General features: G+C 25.6%; 3 protein-coding genes across 5 annotated transcripts; 2 read left to right on the plus strand and 1 right to left on the minus strand.

Annotated features, from left to right (window-relative positions):
* The first annotated feature begins 1,192 nt into the window (after nucleotides 1-1,192).
* On the plus strand, nucleotides 1,193-3,107 carry LOC112601236. Its single transcript, XM_025348723.1, has 4 exons — nucleotides 1,193-1,377; nucleotides 1,454-1,571; nucleotides 2,534-2,617; nucleotides 2,683-3,107. Exons 1-4 carry the CDS (start codon nucleotides 1,326-1,328, stop codon nucleotides 3,050-3,052), a joined length of 624 nt encoding a protein of 207 aa, XP_025204508.1. The 5' UTR covers nucleotides 1,193-1,325; the 3' UTR covers nucleotides 3,053-3,107.
* Nucleotides 3,108-5,960: 2,853 nt separating this feature from the next.
* LOC112601245 (acyl-CoA:lysophosphatidylglycerol acyltransferase 1-like) lies at nucleotides 5,961-13,102 on the plus strand. The gene is made up of 7 exons (XM_025348738.1): nucleotides 5,961-6,019; nucleotides 10,831-11,036; nucleotides 11,590-11,804; nucleotides 11,872-12,008; nucleotides 12,073-12,209; nucleotides 12,338-12,483; nucleotides 12,546-13,102. Exons 1-7 carry the CDS (start codon nucleotides 5,961-5,963, stop codon nucleotides 12,777-12,779), a joined length of 1,134 nt encoding a protein of 377 aa, XP_025204523.1. The 3' UTR covers nucleotides 12,780-13,102.
* A 145-nt stretch (nucleotides 13,103-13,247) lies between these two features.
* LOC112601252 (dehydrogenase/reductase SDR family member 11-like) lies at nucleotides 13,248-24,856 on the minus strand. 3 transcript variants are annotated; one of them, XM_025348752.1, is made up of 5 exons: nucleotides 24,502-24,856; nucleotides 19,129-19,291; nucleotides 14,837-14,966; nucleotides 14,471-14,753; nucleotides 13,248-13,410 (listed from the first exon to the last, which is right to left on the minus strand). In XM_025348752.1, exons 1-5 carry the CDS (start codon nucleotides 24,631-24,633, stop codon nucleotides 13,369-13,371), a joined length of 750 nt encoding a protein of 249 aa, XP_025204537.1. In that variant the 5' UTR covers nucleotides 24,634-24,856; the 3' UTR covers nucleotides 13,248-13,368. The 3 variants fall into 3 exon arrangements, with proteins under 3 accessions (XP_025204537.1, XP_025204535.1, XP_025204536.1); XM_025348750.1 differs by lacking the exons at nucleotides 19,129-19,291; nucleotides 24,502-24,856 and adding an exon at nucleotides 16,530-17,137; XM_025348751.1 differs by lacking the exons at nucleotides 19,129-19,291; nucleotides 24,502-24,856 and adding an exon at nucleotides 16,551-17,135.
* Between the last annotated feature and the right edge of the window lie 226 nt (nucleotides 24,857-25,082).

Raw genomic sequence — 25,082 nt, forward strand, 5'->3', positions numbered from 1 at the left:
TAAGCATCTTGAGCAATTAAAGAAACATTATACAAATAAAAATTAATGTTTAAGGGTACTAGGTAATTTATTAAAATAATATTAAAAATATTATGTTACGTGTTTCAATATCTACTTACTTTTAAGTTTTATTCTATATATAATATTAAACTATGTTATACATAAACTTATACGGTTTGAAATGCAGAAATAACATTGGTTAACGTTTTCAGGCTCAAATTTTTCATACACAAATATGGTAATTTATAACCAGCCATGATTTGAAAACTTTTTTTGAAACTAAACTGTCGAGTCTCTGAATAATAAAAAATTATAAGAGAAAATGTGTTGACAGACACATAAAATAAAAATTTAATTTTTTCGTTAAACCTTTTATGAAATTTATAAAAATGTATGAACAAATTATGCATTCTGAGAATCTAGATGATTGTTCTATTACTTCTAATTCTGATACAGTTATATTTCAACAATTAATTCTCTCGTAAGCTTCAATGTTTAAAAAAGTTTCAATTTTCAAACTGTACCATAGTGTAGTCATAAAGGTTGAGGTCTACCAACCATACAAACAAGATTTTTTTGTAATTTAAAATCATTTGAAAGCATCATTAGAATCAATATGTCGTAAACATTAAACAACAGTACCTATATGACGCACTTAAACTTAATCTAATTCTATAGGTTACTAGGTTGAGTTTACACCTAGGTACCTATTTTTATTTTATTATAATACTAAACAGATACAGATTATTTTTTGCTCACCAGAAGTATTTTATAAGTATTTATTATTTTACAATAAATTTGTTTTTCGTTGGTCGTTTCTTATCTTTTTCAATGTATAAACCACGGTTATAGACGGTTTATCGTGGTTCAAACAAAATATTTATTAATTTTTATTCCGTCAACCGTTACAAAAAAAACGGTGATAACTGATAACAGTTACTGATTATACTATTTCAGTTAGAATTGTTTGAAACTTAGATGTTGTAAAGTGATCTAACTATTTAGTCATAACTCTTAACACTCTTAACTCTTAAGGCCTTAAACTACTAACTACTATTTTTTTTTAGTATCTAGTATTATATTAAAACTTCATAATGATCGTTATTGATGTTTAACATTGACAAAGTAAATAATAATTTGGTAAAACAGTGTTATTAAATTTGAATTTACATTTTATACATTCGAAGATTGATAATAAATATTGCTTCAAAGTATTGTTTTAATTAATTGATTAGATTGTTTCATTGGTATTAACTATAATATAGTTGATTGCATTGAATACTGTAGTATTGGTCGACTGTAAAAAATATTTAAATAATCAAACAATGTCTGACACACGAAAACGCCGTTCTAGTTTTTTCCCAAAACCAGTTGAAGGTGTTTTTTGTTACAATAATTATTATACTTGTGTTTTTAACTACCTATTTAGTAAAATATAAAATCTTTGTTCCAGATAATCCTGAAAAACAATTGGAACTGTTTAAGGATATATATTGGGTAAATGAAGAAAAAGAAAATATATTTTTTAATTCAAGTTTATTTGGTGGTCAAGGAAAACAAGCATTACAAGAGTGAGTTTATACTTTGAAACTATGCTTTTAATATATTTTTTTATATAGTAAAAATGTATGGTGTTTTTGAACTATGATTTTCAAAAACTATAATTTTATGATAGTATACATTCAATGTTATCAAAGTTATTTTGTGTTCTATATATATATTAAAAATCCTCAGTCTAATTGGTTAATATTATTGCTTTCCTTATTATAAAAATTAAATTGAGACTTAACTTGCTGTGAAACGCTATGTGGAATTGATAGGTAAAATGTAGATCTGGGTTTAAATAATCTAAAAACTATCAAAATTTCATTTTAATCAAAATAATTTCTTTAAAAATAACCTAAGAATTATTTATTTTCAGAAGTTTATTAAAAAGATTATTTTAATATTTAAGAAAGTTAAACTATTTTATTGAAAAAAATTAGAAATTATTTATCGATAAACATCTTTTTTTTCTGAACGTACAAAAATATGTTTAATAATATTAAACTATTATACTTGTTGAATAGTAAGTATTGTAATAAGCTTAACAACATTTTCAGAGAGAATATTTTTGAATTGATTTAATTCAATAATGAATATTAAACAATACAATGCACATGTCATTAAAAGCTAATAAAAATTTCACTTTTTATTTAAAAAATACAAAGTTAAAGATTTACTTTTGAAATTTGAGCTTTATTATTCAATTTAAAAAATAAAATAGACTCCATTGTACCATGAAATAAAATATAATGTTATACAAACCTATTCAACAGTGTATGTATCACATACGTCATATTAAATGAAAAAGTTAAAATTAATACTTTCTGAAAGACCATAATGTAAGCATATATTTTAATACAAACACAATTATATTTTCAAGTGATTTATAATATTTCTAATATTAATGTGAAAAATTAAATATCATATTGATTATTATAAAAGTTTTAAATTTATTATGTATTTTTTTAACGGTAAACATATTCCTTAGATATACTGAAAAATTGATAAGCCGCAAACAAGAATATCCAAAATTGGTATCTAGTAAACAAGAAGAACAAATTCATTTGAAAGAGTATATATCTAATATAAATATATTTTACTGTTTATTTTGTCTTACATATTTTATCTTTTTTTTAGGAAATTACGTAAAAGCAAAGTTGAAATAAATTGGGAAACTGCTTGTGATGGATTAACTGACTTTGAACGAGATTTTACTTCTAATAGACCTAATTATAAGTGCTTAGTTGAAAAAGTCCATTTACTCACACTACATACAGCCTTGGTCAAAAGATCCAATTATGAACTACACGCAATTTTAAATGCATATAATAGACGGGCTAATGAAGAAATAGATAAATTACAAGAATTATTTATTGATAAAATTGTAGAAGATAGTGGTGTTAGTACTTCATACTACAGTAGTGACACAAATTCATCTACCATGGATTGTGACACAAATTCATCAACCATGGATTCATCAGAAGATGAATGTTTAAATTTAAATTAAATTTTAAAGTATAATTATTAATACAAATTACATAAAAAAAAAAAATTATTTTGTACAAAACAATAAAGTATAATACTTATATTTCAATACATATTAGATTTTTGAGTTAATAAATGAATAAATCCTAATACAAAACAAATTGACTCAAAAGTTAATTCTATATAACCAATAATTATTTCTAAATAAATTACATATGTTTGCCATCTAATTAAATATAGTGTACCCAAGATGGTTGTAATGTTAAGTATTGATGATATAACAATAGGTGGTGCTTTATCAGTAAGGTTTCCTTTGCTGCCCAAAGCTATACGGCTTCTTTGTACTGGGTACAATAATGCAAGAATGAACCATTCAACAACTGCTATCCTGGTTGGATATGGTAATTTATAAGATTTTAAAATACAAACTATCATTTCTAGAATGTAATACAACAAAAAATAATAACGATTAAAATAAAGAATAACTTGGTAATGTAAAGAAGGAGCCATATTTAAAATAATACTAAATTAACTTTTATTTCTAAATAAATAATTGTTTGTTATTTCTTCTTAATGGTTGCTAGGATACAAGAGGGATCGACCATTGTCTCTGCTTTGAACACATTAACAAAGTGTTTGGTTAATGGTTATTGATTTATTGTGTAATATCTTAAATAATGTCATTTTAAATTAAAATATTTTTTAATAGTTCTGGTAATAAGTTAAAAGTCTCAGAATTTCATAATTTAATAATAAATTGTCTTTGAAAAAGACTCATAAAATTAAATGTGAAAACATTTTTGCTAGTAAACTATATTTTCTAATAAGAATACAATTAAGAACCAAAAATGTATTCTTATGAGTGCAATAATTATTGGAACTAAATAAAACAAATGGTATATCGTATGACACTATATGAATTTATGTAACAAATTTTGATTTTGTTCTAAAAGAAAAATATTAAATCAATCAATCATTGACACTTAAAGCTATAGTGAATATATTTTAAATACATTAAGAAATTAAATTTGGAAGAAAATTGTTAAATTAAAAAATATTTTTTTGATAAACCTAAAAATATAAAAAATGCCTTAATAATACATAATTGAACACTAATATTTAAAATATTAATTTCAAATTTGTTGGGCATATTCTAATGCAAACCAAAACATTTTTATGAGCGAGTTAAAATATTAAATTATTAGTACTATAAAAGAAATGTGTTATTTGATTTACTTTTGATTTTTTAATAATGAATAATGATAATTATTCATTGATAAAATGATTATAATATGAATTATGTGCGTGATCGTATTTCCATGATAAAGAGGTCATTTAGTCAATTGTCATTACTCGTTACTGATAAGTGATGAATAAAATTAAGCAAATACCTAATGAGTATGACTCATTTAAAGTATTCGTTTATAATTATTGTTTTATTTTGATTTGTAAAGCATATTATGTTCATTTTTTCAGGTAATACTCAAGTTCTCAGAAATGTGTGTTCTTATAAATAATATCTACCTAAGATATATTAGATAGCCGTTTAAAAAAAAATATAAAGTTACTTTCAGATTATATGGTTTTAAAGTAAAAATTGAGAATAATTAAAAATTTCTCTTCATAATTTATAGTTTAATCTAAAGTGGATTCTAGATTCAATTGACTAAAGTCCTACCATAAAGTCTGACCATTTCATCAAGTCTAATCACTCTGAACAATGGCCAAACTCTATGAACTATTGACGTTTGACTACTGTTGATAGATTCAATCTACAAATTATTAACATAACCGTGCACTTTTTTTGTTTTTGAAGAAATCAGTATTTGATATACAGACATGGACACTAGATTCATTAAAATACCAAAATTACTACATACAATGTATGTCATAGATATAATAGTCATATAGATATTAGATATTAGATACTAATACCATTGATAGTCGATTAAACTATTCAATAACCAATGCCTACACTTATTACTAAAAACTGTATGCAAAGAATAAAGATCCTATGTAAGTAAATTTTTAAGTTTAAACCGTCATTGTCGCCAATTCGCCATTGAACTCTGATAACATTATTGTATTTGTATAGGGTATAGAGTTCAATGTCGGCGTCGTGCATGTTATCACTTATAATTAACCAACGGATCAACCAACGATTACGTCAATAAAAAATTCGGCTGCCGCTGCCTGGTGGGTTACCATGGTAGTAGGTATCAGATACCCATCTCGCGGTTGTTAAAGTGTGTTAAATGTTAACGTTAAGGTCATTTATTTTCGTCTGCATAGTTAGTAGTACCTATATGTTATATTTTGTAGATAATACGTTTTAATTATTTTCAATACTCATTAGTCATTACTCAATAGTCGGTACTCACTACTCAGTAGTCACTAGTCAGTACTCAGTGTTCTGTACGTGCCACACAGTGCTCGTCGTTGATAAAAACGTTCGTCAGTTTGTGGTCAGTCCAGTCTGCTCTTGTACTGTTATTACTTATTAGTAGTGAATTACATCCGAAAGTGCTCTTCTTGTCGAAAGTTTTCAACAGCCCTTTCGACACGAGACGTTTGAATCGTGTCTCGCCACTAGAACGTGAAAAATTTGTCAAACGACACGTTATCCGACACGCGTTACCACCCGCTCGTCATTCCTCCCACCCGCAGACTTCGGACGTACGAAGAGTGAAAATGATGTGATCCGCGGCCATCGGCAAGCCAATTTTTTGTTCGTTGGGCGGTAGTGCCTCTCCCCTCGCGCTAGTACACGCGCCTATCCCAGTATCTGATGCTATAGTGACTTTGTATTTTATATATTTATTACAATAATATTCCAAACGAACCGACGTGTGTGCTACCTACATCCAGAAAATCCAATTTAACTTTCAGTTAACACTTCTTGAAATTTTTTTTCGCATGCTGTAATTGACATGAAAACCGACTTGAGCATAGAGATGCCAGACGGACGGCTGAAAAAATTTGGTTACAGGTTTGTACATAGTTTTTGGTTGTTTCAGTTTACAGAAATTAACTGTACGTAAGCAGCGATGATTTAGAATTTGATTTTTTCACAGGAAAGGTTCTAGAGTTGAATATACTTTTATTTTGTACTGTGCATTACTTATTAGTAAAATTATTGGTTTATTATTAATCATTAGTCATCATTAATACTTTAAATTGAAATTATTTATCTATTCTTATTTACCAAATCATTCCTTTTATTGTCGTGTAGGTAGGTGTAAGCGTGATAAACATTTCTATAGGAAATTTGCTAAAGTAAATTATTTATATTTTTACTTTAGGTAGGTAAAATTTGAAATGTATATCTGTATGTATTCCTATCTACTTAGGTACATGACAACATGACAAATGTATATAATTGCTTTTTAGGTAGAAAGGTGTTAGATACCATATCCTTTTAAATTGTTCCTATAAATTTACCAATCTAAATAAGTTGTATAAACTATTAAATAATACACATACAAAATGATTATTTTAAAAGTGGTAGAAATTTATTTGAGTTTCAACGTTTTCATGGATTTACAATAATTTGAATTGATGGGAAAATTATTGGTAGGATTATAGTTATTTTCAAGGCCAAATAATTATATTAAAATTTGCACGTTACGTTAATTATCTTTACCAAAATGTAATAATACTAATAACCTTCTTCATATTTGATTGTTATGTGCCTGTTCTATAAATCTTTTAATTGTTTATTTTTTTTTTAAATTTTGTTAAATTTAATTGGCACCCCATGATTATTAATTATTTATGTTTAGGTACGTATTTTAACTATTATTTATAATTATCTATTGCCTATTATTTTGCAATACATGTGCATACTTAATTAGTATTAATGTTTATTTACATTTATTTATGTTTCTTTTGGAACTTAATAAAAAATACTTAAAATTATTATTTATTATATATTAAAGAAAGTTAAATACTTGGTGGTCTGTTAAGAAAATTCTGCACCCACATGTCTTATCTCCGTTTTATAAACATGTAACATAGAAAATTTCTTTTCGGTAGTACTAATGTCGAGCTAATGTTGTGTTATTGCTTAAGTTTTAGAGCACATTGACCTATTATCCAACTTAAAGAGAGAGCATTATCTCTTATCTATTTCAATTTTTTATAATTTTAAGAATAGAGTTATCGAAGATATTTTCATTGTAAGGATCAAATATCTCTCAGACATAGAATAACAGTACACAATTGATAAAAAATGAATTTTATGTTAGGTGGGCCACTGGCCACTATGTTTTTCCATAAAGATAACATGGCGGCCTATTCTTTGTGTTAATGTAACATAATTCGTCTTTAGCATTTATCAGTCAAATTATAAAATAATTATAAAAATAAAATACTTAAATATGAAATTTGTATTTTTCAATTAAACAATTTAGATCTAAATTTTATTTCTAGATTAGTTATAAGTAGAGCGAAGACTTGCATATTTTTTCTGGTCAATTTTATCATAGAAACAACACTTAAACTTTTTCGATAGATATTTTTAAATGTATATTTAATGATTTTTCAGTACATTATAATCTGCTTTATACTACAAGTTAACGTTTTAGTATTGATGTATATATATAATATTATATAATTAAATATTAAATAATAACCAATATTCATATAATTTAATAACTTAAAAATTATGGACAACTGCCAATATTGTTTTATTATACTAGTAATATTATATAGCTGGGTAGACCAAATTACAGCTTCTTGCATCATAAAGTCATGCGGATTGTGCTATCATTAGATGTAAAACATTTTTACTAATAAAATTATAATTTGAACATAATAAAAATATGTATTCAAAGAAATATAAATATAATATTTATCTAATTTTATCTACAATTTATAGAAAAAAATATAGTGTTTTGATGTATTATTTAAGTATATAATTATTTTTTGATTCTTAACAATATCTTACTTAACTTAACATATTTGTCATGTATTGATTTCTTTTGTAAGTTTTAATTGTTTTCCTTTATTTTCCTACTCTTTGCTTTTACATATTTTTTGTTATATTATACAATTAATGAATCTTAATCTAGACATCTTTGGTACACAGTATATATACATTTTATCTTAAAGTAATGAGCTATGGGTACATATTATAATTAAAATACTGTATGTTTTGTGTGATTCATGAAACATTTTAAATCTTGTAAAAATTTTCTACTTAATTAATGTTTATAACTAACATTTATAATTTGTTCACTTTTGGTAGGTAATTTAGTTTATTAAGGTAGGTAAGAAGACAAAACATGATACAGAATTCATATACTAAAAGTATTATTTATAACAATTTTAGTTAGTCTTTAGAGGTTATAATTTTCTTGACTAAACTTGAACTTTGTATACTTATATAAATTTTTATGGAATTGGAAAACTTAAGCATTAACTATACAATTTACTCCAATAATAAATAACATCAATAAATTCATATCCCCTATATAAATACATTTTTACCTATAACTTTTTATATTTTATTCCCTTGTTTTATATTTATTTATTGATTGGAAAAGAAAGAAATATAATTATTATGGTAATAATAATAATTTGTTTATTATAATTTACAATTATATCTACAATTTGTATATTCATTGGTTATAAATAAAATATATTAACAGAATAAATACTTCAGAGTAAAATAACAGAATTAATTAAGAAATTAAGATTTCTGCCTAAAGTACCTATTATCGAAATATTTTACACACTTTCAGTCAAAATCTATATATCAGCGGTTCTTAAAACCTGTGGTCCGTGCCCCCTGGGGCTCTGTGATACCCATGTTGGAAGTCCGCAGCAGCCTTAACATATAACATACGTCAATACATGACATATTGTAAAAGAAAAGTATTCGAAAAAAGTTGGTAAGGAGGTCTGTGATTTCTGAAAATCTTTGATCAAGGGTCCGTGATCTACAAAAGGTTAAGAGCCGTTACTATGTATTATATACCCTATAGTTGATATTTAACTATCTGATTTTTTTATAGTACTAATTTGAAATATACTTAACAATTTATTCTTTATTTATATCAATACAATGATTCTTAGTAATCAAACTGTAATTCAATTTTCTAAAAATTGTATACTTAGTAATTAATATTTAAAGAGCCTTTTTTACTACTTTGTTTCAAATTATATTATTAATAATATCTAAAATTGCCTGTTTAATTATTTTATAATAATTCATATCTAGATTTTATGTTATCGTTATCTATTCATTAAATTTTATATAATTTCCACTTCAAAATAAATAAAATAAATTTGTTTTTCAATACATTTCATTCCCCTTTTATGTTATATATATATATATATATATATATACATGAAATTTAATTTAAAGGTACCTAATCTAATAATTCTTTCATAACAATTAATGTCCACGTCTAACTAATCTCTAAATATGAAGTTGTTTTTAATGTTTTACATACCTACCACAACATAACAAACCTTGAAGTATATTGTATCAAACAATTAAATTAAAAAATAAATTATATATTATATGAATATATTTATGTTTTCTAGAGGATAATGTTAAGTAGATATTTCTAAATAATCTAAATAATTATTTTATTTCCAAGGCTGATTAAAATAAGATTATATAAGGTATTTTATTATTATTAATAAATTGTCATTTACTATTATTTTGCATTTTACATAAAATCCTCTAGCTTCAATATATATTATATATTATATAATACATAATATATATATTTTATTACTCATGGTTAGTATCTAGTATTTTTTTTTACAATCTTTCTGTTGTAAATATAGTTTATTTGTAAAATGACAAATGAAAAAATATTGTTGTGAAAATAATTATCATTGTTGATACTCTGTTCGATTTGTTGAAAACTAAATAAAATAGTTAAAAAAATACCTTGTTTAAGTTAAGTAGCATAGTTGGTGAGCAACTAAGATGATAGATGACTAAGTTAGGTGTAGACAAACATATGTTGTCTAATCCCCCCCCTGTCCACCAAAATACTGGTTGTCTCTGACGGTGTTTCCTTACTTTAACAGAATATAATGTTAATTTTATTTATTTGTAACTTTTGATTTACTATTTGTTTTTTTATGTTTGATAAATAATTATTGTTGTAACTTTCTTAAATTTATTTTAAAATCAACATTATACCGATAATGTTATGTATTTGATATTATAGTTTAGAAATTATCATATTAGTATTCTTAGTATTGTTTTTCATTTCCAGTTTTCGGTAAATAAAAATATATTCAATGTTACTTCTAGATAATTATTAACTGTACATATACATTTAATTATCAATGAGATATTTACTATTGCATTACTATATACACTATACACAATACACATGTTGTTATAATAAATTCTTATTATGTAATTTACTAATCTTCATTTACTTGAACCATATAAACTAGCCACTAGATATAAAAAAAAAACCCCATCACCACCTACCAGGCTGGGGCTCTGGAATCTGTTTATGAACTAGCATTTATTAAGGTAGACAGTCCCCAGTCTTTTGTGAATGCCATTGTTGTTTTTTAGATTATTTCAGTAAACTATACTGCATATAGTTCACAAACAAAATATCATCTACCTCCTTTCATTAAGTCAAATACTTCACTGATTCTTGCTTTACTAATACTACTCTATCTGATAAATATTGTATTTTTAATCTATTCGCTATTTCTCATTTTATTTTTATCATGTATTCCTTTGATTGTTGAAATTTAGTATTTTTATAAATATATATTTTATTTTTAATTATAATATTTTTATTTTATTTTTAGAGCTACAGTAACCTGCAAAGTTATTATCCGCATATTATTTGTACTCATAAACAATATTTATTGTATACCAACATACTGTGTTTGGATGATAATATTTTTCCCTTTGCGGAAAATTCATCCAAATCTATATTGGAAACTTGAAGGCTTATTTTTCCACTGGTTATTAGCTATGGTTTCTATGTGGTCTTGGTCAGCTGGTTATGACAGTAAGTAATGTCTTCTATTATCTATTTCACATAAAACTTCATTATTTTTGAATACCCTAATTTTGGCTCTATATTTTGCTTTCATTATCTCAGAGATGCTGGGTTGTCCCCTCTTCATACATATTTTTTTTAGTTAATTATTTTTCTAATTTTTTCATTATCATATATCAGTATAGATCAGGGGTGGGCACCAGGCGGCCTGTGAGCCTTTTATCTGACCCGTGCTACATTTTAAAATTACATCATACAATATTAAAGTTAAAAATTAAATTTACATTATTAACATAATAAATGCTAATTAAAATGCATATTTTAAATAACTTGTTTTTTTGCTTTCTATATTTTAGCCTGCTAGATTTTAATTTTCTAAAAATTGGCCCTCTAGTATTTTGTATGCCTATCCTTGGTATAGATTGTAAATATTCTTTTTAATAAAAACTTTTATTTAGTAACTTTTATTAAAATTGATTAATTTTTAGATTTTTAAAATATGATATGTTTTTTATTTCAATTAATTAAACATATTTAAATTTAATGTTTAATTTTTTTATAGTTGTTGAAATGGGTGATGATATTAGATTGTGTTTGAATGATCGTACTCTAGTGTTAGTTAATCATCAGTCTACAGCAGATGTGCCAATGCTAATGACAAATTTCAATTCCAAGGCCGGAGTGTTACCTAATATTATGTGGATCATGGACAGGATATTCAAGTTTACTAATTTTGGTATTGTTTCTATTATTCATCAGGATTTTTTTATCTTATCGGTAAATATTGCTTTTTTTATTCTTTTTAACTTCAAAAATCTATTGTTCACTATTTAATTTTTATTAGGGTAAAGATCAAAGAGAACAAGCTGTTAAAGAATTAAGGACTCATATCCGTGGATCATATTTACCTCGTCAACGAAAATTAATTATTTTATTTCCAGAAGGAGGATTTTTAAGAAAAAGACGAGAAGCTAGTCAAAGGTAAATCAATTAAATAATTAGATTATTAAGCATATAAATATTGATTAATAATTATTAATTAAAGGTATGCGCAGAAAAATAATTTACCTTTATTAGAACATGTTACATTACCAAGATTAGGAGCTTTTTCAGCTATCATTGATGAACTTTCACCAAAACAAACAAAATATGGTGGTGTGACTAACAATAATACCGAATTCAGTAAGCAATAATAATTTTTATATAAATATGTATTAATATTATTGTTGAAAGCAATATTGTTTTTTACCAACATAGAATAACATTTTTTTTTTACTAACTCTTAATTTCATTTTAATACTTAATTATAGATGAAAATACTGACAAATTAGCATGGATTTTGGATATAACAGTTGCATATTCAGAAGGAAGACCTTTAGATTTACCCACTATTATTATGGGTCAAAGAAGAGCTTGCCGTACACATATGTACTATAGATTATTTCCTAGTTCACTTGTATGTCGATTTTTAAAAATATCATTTTGATTGCATTAGTCATAATAAAATAAAATTTTCAGGTTCCTAGAGAACAAGAAGAAATGACTAAATGGTTGTTTGATCGCTGGGAAGAAAAAGAACGTCTTCTGGAGACATTCTATTCTACTGGTGAATTCCCCAGTCATAAAGGATCACGTCAAACAGCTGTTATCCAACAGGATTGCGTACGGTTCCTAATATTACATCTATTTTTTATTGCATCGTCATATGCTCATTACAGGATTATTCATTATTTGATTGGATTAATATGGTAAACTTGAAGAAACGAGAAAAAAAATAACAAGAAAGAAAGAAAAAACAAACTTAATTTTTGTTTAGATTTTTTGCATACATATATTTATTTTATGTATTGCATAATTTATATAACAGCTGGTAATAAAACCAATGGATAAATGTGATTGAACTCTAGGTTGTTGTATAAAACACAAAATAAACATTTTTATATATAACATTAACATCTAAGGATATCACTTACAAAATAACTTAACTAAATAGCACAAATGAGTTTAGTAACTGTGATTTACTTTATGTATTACATATTTAAATTATCTAATGAACATCAATGTTTATTTTGTTTTCTTCTAACTATTGATTTAATTTTAATTTAAATTTTTTTGTAAATATCAAGTAAAATATTGTAATATTAAGAATCATTATTTTATTATTGTTTTTTCCTTTTCTTATAAATATATATATATAATTATGTATGTATTATATATACATATTTATATTTATAAATCATAGACTTTGTATTTTAATGAAAAATATGATTTACCAATACATTTTTATTGTATTTTGAGATAAATCTATGACATTGTGCTTGTGATTTGAGTATAATTTCAATCATGCCTCTGAACCTATAGGTTTGATGATTATATCTTGCACCTGAAACAAATTATTTAACTATTAAACTATAAAAAAAATTGTACATTGAATATTTATTATTTTCTAATACATGACATTTTAGAAAATGGTTCTCTAAGAGTTAATATACATTTTGATGATAAATCAAAACTTTGTATTTTAATGTGTAAAATGTTTTTGTATGCCAACTAATGTGTTTGCAAGATATCATGTTAATTATTAGTCTTCTGTGTTGTGACTGTGATAACATTTATATATTATATTTTATAGTATACGATTTATTCTTGTATTGTTAAACATTTTCACTTAAAATTTACATTTTACTTAACTAAAATCAATCACTGTACAGAAGACATTTGTAGATTGTAATCATCCATTAATTGTATTGTTTTCCTTACATTTTAACATATTATTTTATGAATTATTTTTATTCTTTTATAATTTCGTGTATATATATAAATATATACATACTTTTTTCTCTGAAAACCATTTTATACTATTTTTTTTTTTATTTATTAAAATAATTGTTGTTTCTTTTGCTATTATTTTGCATTATTTGTATTTTGTATAATGTATAATATATATGTATGTATATTATATATTTTTGAGTGATTGCAATTATTACATAGAAGCATTTTGTATATCACTATACGAAATATGAATAAGTAAAAGTAAAATGTATTTTTAAATCCATTGTATGAAAATTATGTTAGTTTTTAAGAATTAATGAGCCTATATTGCAACAGTTAAGAGAAGGTTGTTTGATTCCAGGACTATTGTACTTTTTATGGAATACTTATATTTTATAAGGCCAAAATAAAAATAAATAAAAATAGTTTCTTGAAATAATTTGTTTTAAATTTATAAACTATATTTACTTAAATATCTGGAAATAATTTGAAAATATACATTTTTCAAATGTTTTATTAATAAATAAACTGAATTGCATGGTTGTATTGATAATTTGATGATAATCAAAAAAATTCTTATGAACATAAGGAGTATACTTAAATAAAAAGATTTTAGTATTGTTCAAAAACAATGTATTAATAAAAAATAAATTTGTAATAAATGATATTACTTGTACGTGTGGAGGAGTGGCCAATACAAATTCAATGGTAGATGCTATATCTGCTGGAGAAATACTGGGGTACGCTTCATATATATGTTTATCAAAATTTTCTCCCAGTGAGTTCTTGAAAATTGACGATTTCACAAGACCAGGACTGAGACACGTGACCTTGATTGAACTTTTCAATGCTCTTAATTCTTGTCGCAACCCTTCTGTGAGCGCTCTTACAGCATGTTTGGTCGCAGAATAGAAGTGGAATGGACCATATGAAGGAACATAATGCGCTAGATTACTATATGCCAGTATAAAATAGTAAATTAAATAAACTGTATACAAGTATAATTAATGGTTTGTTTTTATATTTTTTCTTTGTACCTGCTCAAATGAATAATGTGAGCATCTTCTAAGTTGCGACTATTCATGGATCTCACTGCCTCGCGTGAGCAAACACTTAATGCTATAACGTTAACGTCCAATATTCTTTTCCATTCTGATACTGTACCATCTGTAAGAAAAAGACAAAATTAATCATTGATAAAATAGTTTATAGTTACACATATCTATAATTTTGAAATAAAAAAAAAAGCTAATAATATTTTTGTCTATATAGTATTAATTATTTATTTTTTTTTTTTAGTAACACTAAATAACAAACAAAAATCAAAATATCGCTGTTTATTATTATTAGGTTAGCTAACCTTTCATTGGTCGCCCACTTATTAGGTACTGAGAATTTTTAAAGTGGTGTCCTCTGGATAATAATATCTAATTATTAAATAATTATTAAAAATAAGAGTTAATAATTTAGACCAACTACACTTAACGATGTTAAAATGTATACTTTTAGGTTGGTATCTATAGCTTTAAAAATTGATTGGTACCTACTACCTACTACCTACCCATAATTTTAGCACCCCAGTATTTATCTCTTTAGTTACATCGATGGACTAATTATATGCATTATTTATATTTTAATATTTTATATAGTCAATAATTTAAATTTTAAAGTATCAGCATATCGATAGATATACCATTTATACTAATTACCAGTGTTTTTTTTTTTATATTATATTAGCACAATATACAGATGTTATGTAACTAGTTATACAAAAATAACGATTTTAGGATTTAAATAAACTTCATGATGGGCTGAATGCTGTCGGGATTGCTGAACGTGCGAAATTTCAAGAATTGAACGGTCATCAAAATAATATGGGTAAGGTACCTGTACCTTAATTATATTATTTACTTAATATTTAATTAGGTACATATTTAGTTAGTTATTCAATAATACCTACCTATTATCTTAGTATTATTATAGTGTTATTCTTACAAATATTTTAATTTGTATTTCAAAGTTCTTCTGTTCATTATAATAGTATAAGTTAGTAGGTATCTAATATTTGTAGTTTTTATTAAAATGTATTTTACATTTAAACGTATTTTCCTTGGCTTGTTGGTCGTCAAGATTCCTCCGGTTCCCACCTATAAGGTTCCAAATTTTATTCCCGGTCATCAGTAAATTATTCATGGTCATTTAACTAGAAGCATAAGGCATATGTATATATGTCACGGGTAATGTTAACATTCGGATAATGTCGACATTATCCGGCTAATGTCGACATTAGCCATATGTTAACATTACCCGCCATGAATATTATTAAATGCCGGCTAATGTTAACATTAACCGGTTAATATGACATTAGCCAAGGACTTATGGATAATGTCTTAACAACTATAAAATTGCATCATGCATGATAGGAAATCATTTTAAATTATTAGCAATATTAAATATATTTTAGATACAATTAACCATATGCCAAAAAAAAAAGATACAATAATTACTAATTACCATAAAATACATAATACGAGTATAATTTAAATGAGCTTATTTTTCATTTTTAATAACCTAATCTACTAATAATACAATATTAAATTTTATTTTATATTTTAAGATTTTTTTTTAAATAGTATTTAAGAATAGAATGAATGTGTTATTATTTATTATTACATGGCATACTTCCATGACATTTTGAATCACACAAAATATTAGATGATTTACACTTACAACGATTGGTATCACATTTACCTTTGCATGAACACCTTTTGTATCCTTGACCACCACTACCGTCTGATATTAGACCAGCAATTTCCCTCAATGATTTTTCTATAGGTACCACCTCATCAAGCGGTATTAATGATATCGGACAAACACCAAACTGGTTTCTGGTATATAACTGTGGCAAAGTACCATATTTATTACCAAGTTTATAATATTGTTCGTCCTCAATAGCCACAACTGCAAATAAAATATTTTTTGGGTCTGCTCGTCCTCTGTCGACATCGGGTAAAGTGACTCTCACACTATCTCCGACGTTAGCTGGGGGAAACTTATGGATAAACCTAAATTTCATTTTTTCAGCTTGATTTATCAAACAAATTTCAGAATTTTTTCTATTATTATCGATTGATTATCGGTAAGATAAGCTGGGGTCAGTGGTCACGTTAAATTAATATACCAAGCAGTGATGAAACTTAAATAAATTAAATAGTACATAACTTTTAACATTATCCAAAATTGACTGGCTAAGGTTAACATTATCCGGATAATGTTGATATTTCAAGTTTATAAACGAAAAATTACACATTAGCCAACATGGATGGCTAATGTCGACATTAGCCGGATAATGTCGACATTATCCGAATGTTAACATTACCCGTAACATATATATATATATGTATATGTGTGTGTTAACACTGTTAACTATACCTAATACATTTATTAAGTGCTTATATTATATTAGAACAAGTTATGAAACGTTTTATGACGCAAAAATTACCAAATTGGTTGCAGTTGGTACAAAGTTAATATATAAAATAGAGATCTGGTAACCTACAATATAATGAATTAAAATAATATAACATAGGTATTGTATCATTTATTATTATATGATGTTAAATTGATGGCGCCAAAGTATAATGCGTAGATACATAATGGTTAAATGTAGGGCAAAAAATAATGAATTTAAAGTACCCTCTCATACCAGTCACCAATATTTCACAATCATCTTGCTTTTTCTTTCTGACAATTGAACAATTTGATTTTGCATAACTAACTTTAATATGGACTTAATTTATTTAATATGATCATGCCAGTACCAAGTGGAAAGTAATGATAATATATCAGGTGGAGGATAAACATTGTTGTTAGGCAATGCGTTTTAATTTATTTACATCATGAACACATGGTTTCAGTGCTTTTCTAGATGTTAATTGCAATCATTAGAAATGATTCAATGAATATTTGTGGTGTTTATAATTTTCAGTTTAGATTCTTAATTAAATACCATAGGTAATCAAAACATAGCACATTTTTTTTCAGAAATATTTAATTACATATAAATTATATATTTACAGTACCTACAAACTACGAGTTTTGTCGTCGTATATCGGTATATCCTCGTCTATTTTATTTAATATTTGTATACCTATCCGGCACTCATGATGGACGGATACTATTTTAAAATGTGATATAACACATCATTTAACGATGGTTTTTAAATAAATTTATCACTGTATGTCTGTATAGTAATAGTACCATTGGAACCTTTATATATTTAATCTAGTGTGACAATGAGTAATAAATAATAATTTGAAATATTAAATGTTGTATCATACTATTGTGTAAGTAGTAGGTACTTAGTACACATAAAATAATTGTAAAATACATATTACTGTTAGGTACTCTGTACTATTGTATTTATAAGTATTTCGATTTCACCAGGAGTATAGTGATAGGTAATATTTAGCTCTGTCTTCTACATAAATATACTTTTACAAAATACAATTAGTATACAGTGTATATACTATACAAGCATAAACTTGTAGTATTTTCTAATTGTTGGACTCATTTTGGGTCCAGAATAGATATTTATTATTTAACCAAACTTAATCTAATTAAATAAGTCAATAAGGTGAAAAGAATCCAAGAGTAAAAAATATACATCCATTAGGTATGTATTGTAACAAAAAATTGAATTTGGCCATGTACCTCCTAATAAATGATAATAAATATTCATTATGTATATAAATTTATTTACTTATATACTTTAAATGTATTTTGTCATTCATATAAGAAAAATAAATTAAATATATTACAGTTAAAATAAAAAAAAAAATATTTTTTTTCTTTAAAAGTGTTATTTTATATTTGATTTTAAAATATGTACAAAATCAGAAAGATGGACAAAAAATTTACATTGACCCATTTATCAATGTCATGATTTCAATAGCCGATTTTTTCCTATGTATACGTGTAATATTTAAATAGGGACTAGGCAGTTATTTGAGTTCAATAGGCAAATAAGTCCATTATGAGTCCAATAAGTGGCGACTTTGGTACCTACTATACATATACAAATATACAATATAGTATATATTGCATACAGCTTTAATTGTATTACTCGTATTAAAGTTTTTTTAAACATTAATGTTTAACAAATAAGAGTGAACTTATATTATTATCAAAACTCATGTTTTAAATTGCTGACGGAATTTTCAGAGATAGCACTGTTCGGCTAGAACACAGCGATTGCTGCTGGTAACTATAAACTAGGTATCAACGTTTATTTATTTAACATCGTTTGATAGTTAATGTATGCATTTACCTATGAGTGTAGACTGTCCGCCGACGCCAGCGTTGTTTATGAGTACGTCAACGCCGCCGAACGTTTCTTCAACCCATTGAAACGCTCGTATGATCTCTTCCTCATGACATAGGTCCACGTTTAACGGGTAGAGGTTTTTCGTTTTTTTTTCATCTTTCAGTTCCTATACACAATTAAATATAAACATATTTACCAAATAATATGCTATATAAAGTTCAATGAGTATTATACTTAAATAATATTTTTGAATTAATTTTTTTTAAAACAACCATCATCGTACAAAATTAATGTCATACCTATCTAATATGAAGCTATTGAAACCAATAACGTTATTGTTTCTGACTAGAGACACCATTTCACCACCCATACACCAACAGCTTTTAGTTTACATTTTTTTTTTTTTTTATAACATAAATATTATTTTTAAACCTTTTTTATCGCACTAAATCAGTACCCACCTATACTCACCCACCCATTTTGGTCTTAAGGTAATTGCCTTAAAAAAGTCTATTTCAGCAGACCACTGATTGAAACCATGTTAATTAGATGTGTATCATATATATAGACATATAGTATCTATACAGTATACATATAATTTATTATAATTAGTTAATAAACTGATTTTATTAATAACCATTATGGTTACATAAATAGTAAATAATATTATGTTCATATCGTGTACTCATTATTTTATTTTACACCATTACCCAGTGGCATCCCTAGACTCTTTTATAGGGGGGGGGGCGAACTTCATACATCACCTATATATATATATGAAAATACACCAATTACTATATTTTAATATAAATTATGAACATTTTAAGAAAGAAAATAGAGGTCATGGAGGGGGCGACTGCTCCATTCGCCCCCCACCTTGAGGATGCCCTTGCCATTACCTATATTATACTAGGATTTAATAAAAGTACCTATATAAATATATAATGGGTATTTATTGGATACTTGCAATGTGATCAATCAACAGTTAATTTGTTAATTCAGTTAATTTAGGTACCTTTATATATGTAAATATGTAATCTATAAAATACATAATGATACAATAATAGATTCTAAAATACACCTATATAATATAAATAAGTACCAACTTAAATACTGAGTGAACATTTACTGTAGTACTAAGTTAATGTGTCTTGTGTATCTATAGTTATATTTAAATAATTAAATCTTACCAATTTTTAACCTAATTTTCGTCATATAATAGTTTCAGTCAACTACAAATAAACAATTTAATTTATACATTAAATATAATACTAGATGAATTACCCAGCTTCGCCCATGTGTAATTTGTGATTTCTCAAAATGACTGTAATGAATGCTAGAGACCAGAATTTTATGTATTTGTATGTTCAGAATATTGAGTTTATGCACTTTACAAAGGTTTGAAATGTGGGTGATTCAGACCCAATTGATTCCATTTCCATAGACCAAATTTAATTTTTCATAAAATGGCATATTTGGAAGGTTGGGGCATATTTTTTCATAAATGTATATAAAATGCATATTTTTTACAATTTTAGTAAATATTCAAATTATTTCATGTTTTATTTTGGAAATTATAATTTTTAAATACTGCCATACTGGTAAAAACAATTACCGCTAACACAGTATAGAATTTTATTATTTTCTCTAGTTTGATACCGTGTTGATAAACTATTATCTGACAAATCAAATTAATTTTAAAGTTGGGATAAAATTTAACATTCATTTATTGGCAATACTGCAAATTTTGATATATTTTATTTGTTTAAATTGTTTTAAAAACATATAATGATGTTTTTTTTATATTTATTTTTTTTGTTTATATATTTAGATGTTGAAAGGTCCAACATTCTTAATTTTGTTATATTTATTTGTTTTATTTGTTCTAGTGTTTGTAGTTGTTTAAAATAATATAAATTTATGATGCATATTTGAACATATTTTTCAATTATTTGTGCATATAATTTTGGTCTTTAAACTAATGATGAATAAAATTAAATTGTGAATAATAGATCACTCGTAGGAGTATTCGGTACAACCCTGTGAAAAAATTAGAAAAATGTTAAATAGTATCGTCACAAAATGAAAAATAAAAAAAGCCTGTTCTTTTATATATAAGGATTATACCTATTAACTATTACCTAGTTCAGTGGTCTTCAACTTCTGGGTCGTGATAAGTCTTCTTTTTAAAATAAAAATTAGTTTAATAGATGAAATAAATGTTAAATAAATGAGTGCTATAACTTCATTAGACATATTTTGGGCATACTTGAGCACGGAAAGTTTCATAGAATTAGCAGCTATAGCCATCTCAATTTTATTAATATTTCCAACAACATATTTATGTGAAAAATGGTTTTCTACAATGGCAAATTGAAAAACGTCAAAACAACATAAATTTGAAAGTTGAAACTGAAGATGATTTACGGGTTGTACTTAGTCAAATTGAGCCAAGATGGAATTTATTATGTAAAAAACTCAAGGACAACTATCACATTAAATTTGTTGTATAGTATTTTATTTCATTTTTATTTTATTATATTTTTTCGAATGAATTTTATATATTTTCAACTAATAATTATTAAATATTCTACCTACTAAAATGCAATTTTTATTTATTTAGTTAAAATAGTACTATTACAAAAACTACTAAGATATTGTAGCTTTTTTTTGTTTTTGTACAAAGTTTACGTAGGTCGCGAAAAATTCAGACCTAAAAAATTGGGTTGCGAGTCCAAAAAGGTTAAAGACCACTGACCTAGTCAACTAATTTATATGATCACGTACATTGTATCACTGCAATTTTTAAGAAGATAATTGTTTTTTTAAATTAAAATAATATATAATTCATTAAACCATTAAACCATTTAATTTAATTTAATGTCGGTATACCTATTTATTATACTCGTTATGTACATTGCGATTTCACAACATATATCTATATATATATTTATATATATAGGAACATATTCTTGCTTAATATATATCAATAATATAATATATATTATAATAGCTAAAAGCCATATAGGTTGTTAACAGTAACTAGTAACTAGTAAGTAGTAAAAACTGTAACAGATGTCTTGTTTACATTTTAAAAACACTGAAACAACACACCATATACTATAAAAATGAAACGAAGAAGAGCGACGGGACCAGATTCTTTCAAGACAGATTTTACTTTTTCTCGGTACATACGATGCATGCACACATAATATTATACGTGACTTACGTAACTACACAAATATAGAAACCCGTTCATTTGAGCGTGAGCCCTATTGCCGCAGGGGGCTAGAATTTCATATTACTCCCTAAATGCATATTTGACGTGTGTTTTATTAATGATTTTTTATTGGTCTTTATTCTTGACATAATAACAATTTGGTATGTAAATCAAAATAGTTGCGATGAAATATTGTAGTACCTAACTTAAATGTACCTATTGCGTTTAACCGGTTATTCTACAAGAAGGAGTAAGTATTAAGATGTCATAACAGATATCAGTAAAGTGTTGATAGTACCTACGTATAAAAATTATATGATAAGTGATAACAAATTATAAAAATAATGTAATTATTATGTCTTCACTTTCCATTACTTTTATGATTTTTAAATATTGCTGTTTATTTTAATAAACAGTATAAATGTATGATAGATCAATAAGTTACATGTAATTCATTAAACATTTTGAAGCTGTTGATATTTTATAATTTCTAAATAATATATATGAATACATTTTTTTTTAGTATAATTCTATATTCAGCAATCTGTTACAATAATGAATAATAAACTTGATTGTTACTATTAAATAATTGCAAAAATAAAGGAATGAAAAGATTTCCCTTTGGAGATACTTTGTCGGGATAAAAGTTAAAAATTAAAGTACCTATATTATTTTTGTTTTTTTTTCAATTTTTTTCTTCTAATTTATCTTAGCAGATTACGATACCATTGTCTTTTTAATCTCTTTTGAGAATTGCCTGGAATGGTTGCGGATCAGAGTTGAATTATAAGAGATTTTGGGTATTGTGATTACTGATTAAACAGCTATTGAAATGCTTATAATGTAGTTTAGCTATTTCAATGGCTGCAGTTGGTATTTTTAGGTCAGAAAAGAGGGATTTGTTGGAAATATAAAATAGAACTTTTGAAACGGTACGAAGAATTTTTGATTGTTTTTTTGAATATGTTTAAAATTGGATATTTTAGTTGCACCCCAGAGCTAAATAATATATTAAACAGTAAAAAGTTTTAAACATTCAAGTACAAAATAAATAATTTATTATTCGTATTGGCACTCAAAATTTTATCAAATTTTATTTGTATTCATTTTTTTGATAATTTTATTAATATTTAAAAGATATTGATGTCTATACTTTGCTTTATTTATTATTTTAAACGTATATTATTCCTACTTGTTTTAAGAAAAATTAGAAAAAAATAGTTTTGAATTTTAATATAGATTATAGTGGAATGCATTATGATTATATGGCAATAAAAATATCTGCAATATCTGCATTATTAAACTGGAGAAATGACGTTAATTTTGGATGTATATTTTAAATTAACTTTTATTTACTAGATACTAAATCACAAACCGATGTTATTTCTACTCGTATCTTGTATTATTTATAAAAATAATGTTATTATCAATTGTCTTGTAATGTTACTGATTTCAAAACTAATGAAAATATTGTTTTACCTAAAATCATGCAATATAAATGTTAACTTATATTATTTATTTTGACCGGACCCAATTCATTATCTGTGTTGTTTCACGTAGCTGAAAAGGTTAGGTTAGGTTAAGTATACAGTATATTATAATACAACGAACAAAAAACATATATTATATACTTAATTAATGGTTTGTTGATTGGTACTCAGAGATCCACAGAGCAAGGGTGGATCCAGCATATATTTATAGTCCCGACACTTTAAAGGAAAAAATATATAATATAGATATAGCTCCCCCACTAATATAAAAAATTTTAATATTATTTTTTTTCAACGGGATTGGAACTTTCCTCCAATGCTCTTGGGATCCGCTCTTGCCATAGAGTGACTTTAAAGTTTTTCAACCCAATTCAAATTTTTTGATGACATATGTTTTGGGAACTTATGCGTGAACGATAAGTATAAAATATTAATTGTTACGATAAACATTTAACATTCTGGCATATTTTTTATTAATATAAATGTGAGAGTCCTGTGGTTATACTTATTATTTAGTATATAAACATTACCAATTAGGCAGAAAAAGTTAAAAATTCTACTGTATACGGTATACCTATAGTGACTAGTATATAATATAAATATAAAAACTCCATCATAAATTAACAAGCAATAAGCTACTGCAGTTTAATCTATGTGGATATTTACCAATAAGAGTTCTGTCTGCTTGTCAATAGCTACAACTGCAAGGTCCAAGTCCAATAGTCTCTTAGTGATTGCCATGCCTATACCTCCATTGGCGCCGGTCACTAACGCCACTTTGCCTTTCCACCGATTCATATTGGTGGTCTTCAAATTTGTTCAATTTAAAAAATAAAAAACGTATTTTAAAATGTTGACTGTGGATGTTTTATATTTTGCCCGATATCATTTAATATTATTTATGGTGCCAATAAAGTTATTATCACTATTTAGGTAAGTTGATGTTAGGTAATCCATTGGCGCGCGCGCGCAAATTTGCAATCGTTTCAACGAGCGTCTGGTTACTACTGCCACTGATTTGAAATTTTTGATACACGGCGCGTCGATTTCTACCTATATAGCAACGTTGTCCTCGTATTTCTCGTTCACGGTCGGTGGGGTCGTCGTATCGGGAAAAGAAAGAAGAAATTTAAAATTAAAACTTACGTAGTGGAAAAAAGTTGGTTATAACTAATAAGTTGAATTATAAAAATTAGGTATATAATTGACAATAATATTTTAATAAAAAAAAAAAAATAAATAATAAT

The sequence above is a fragment of the Melanaphis sacchari genome, unplaced genomic scaffold (assembly GCF_002803265.2).
Source record: "Melanaphis sacchari strain LSU unplaced genomic scaffold, SCAv2.0 Contig76_pilon_pilon, whole genome shotgun sequence".
In the NCBI taxonomy this organism is placed as follows: Eukaryota; Metazoa; Arthropoda; class Insecta; order Hemiptera; family Aphididae; genus Melanaphis; species Melanaphis sacchari.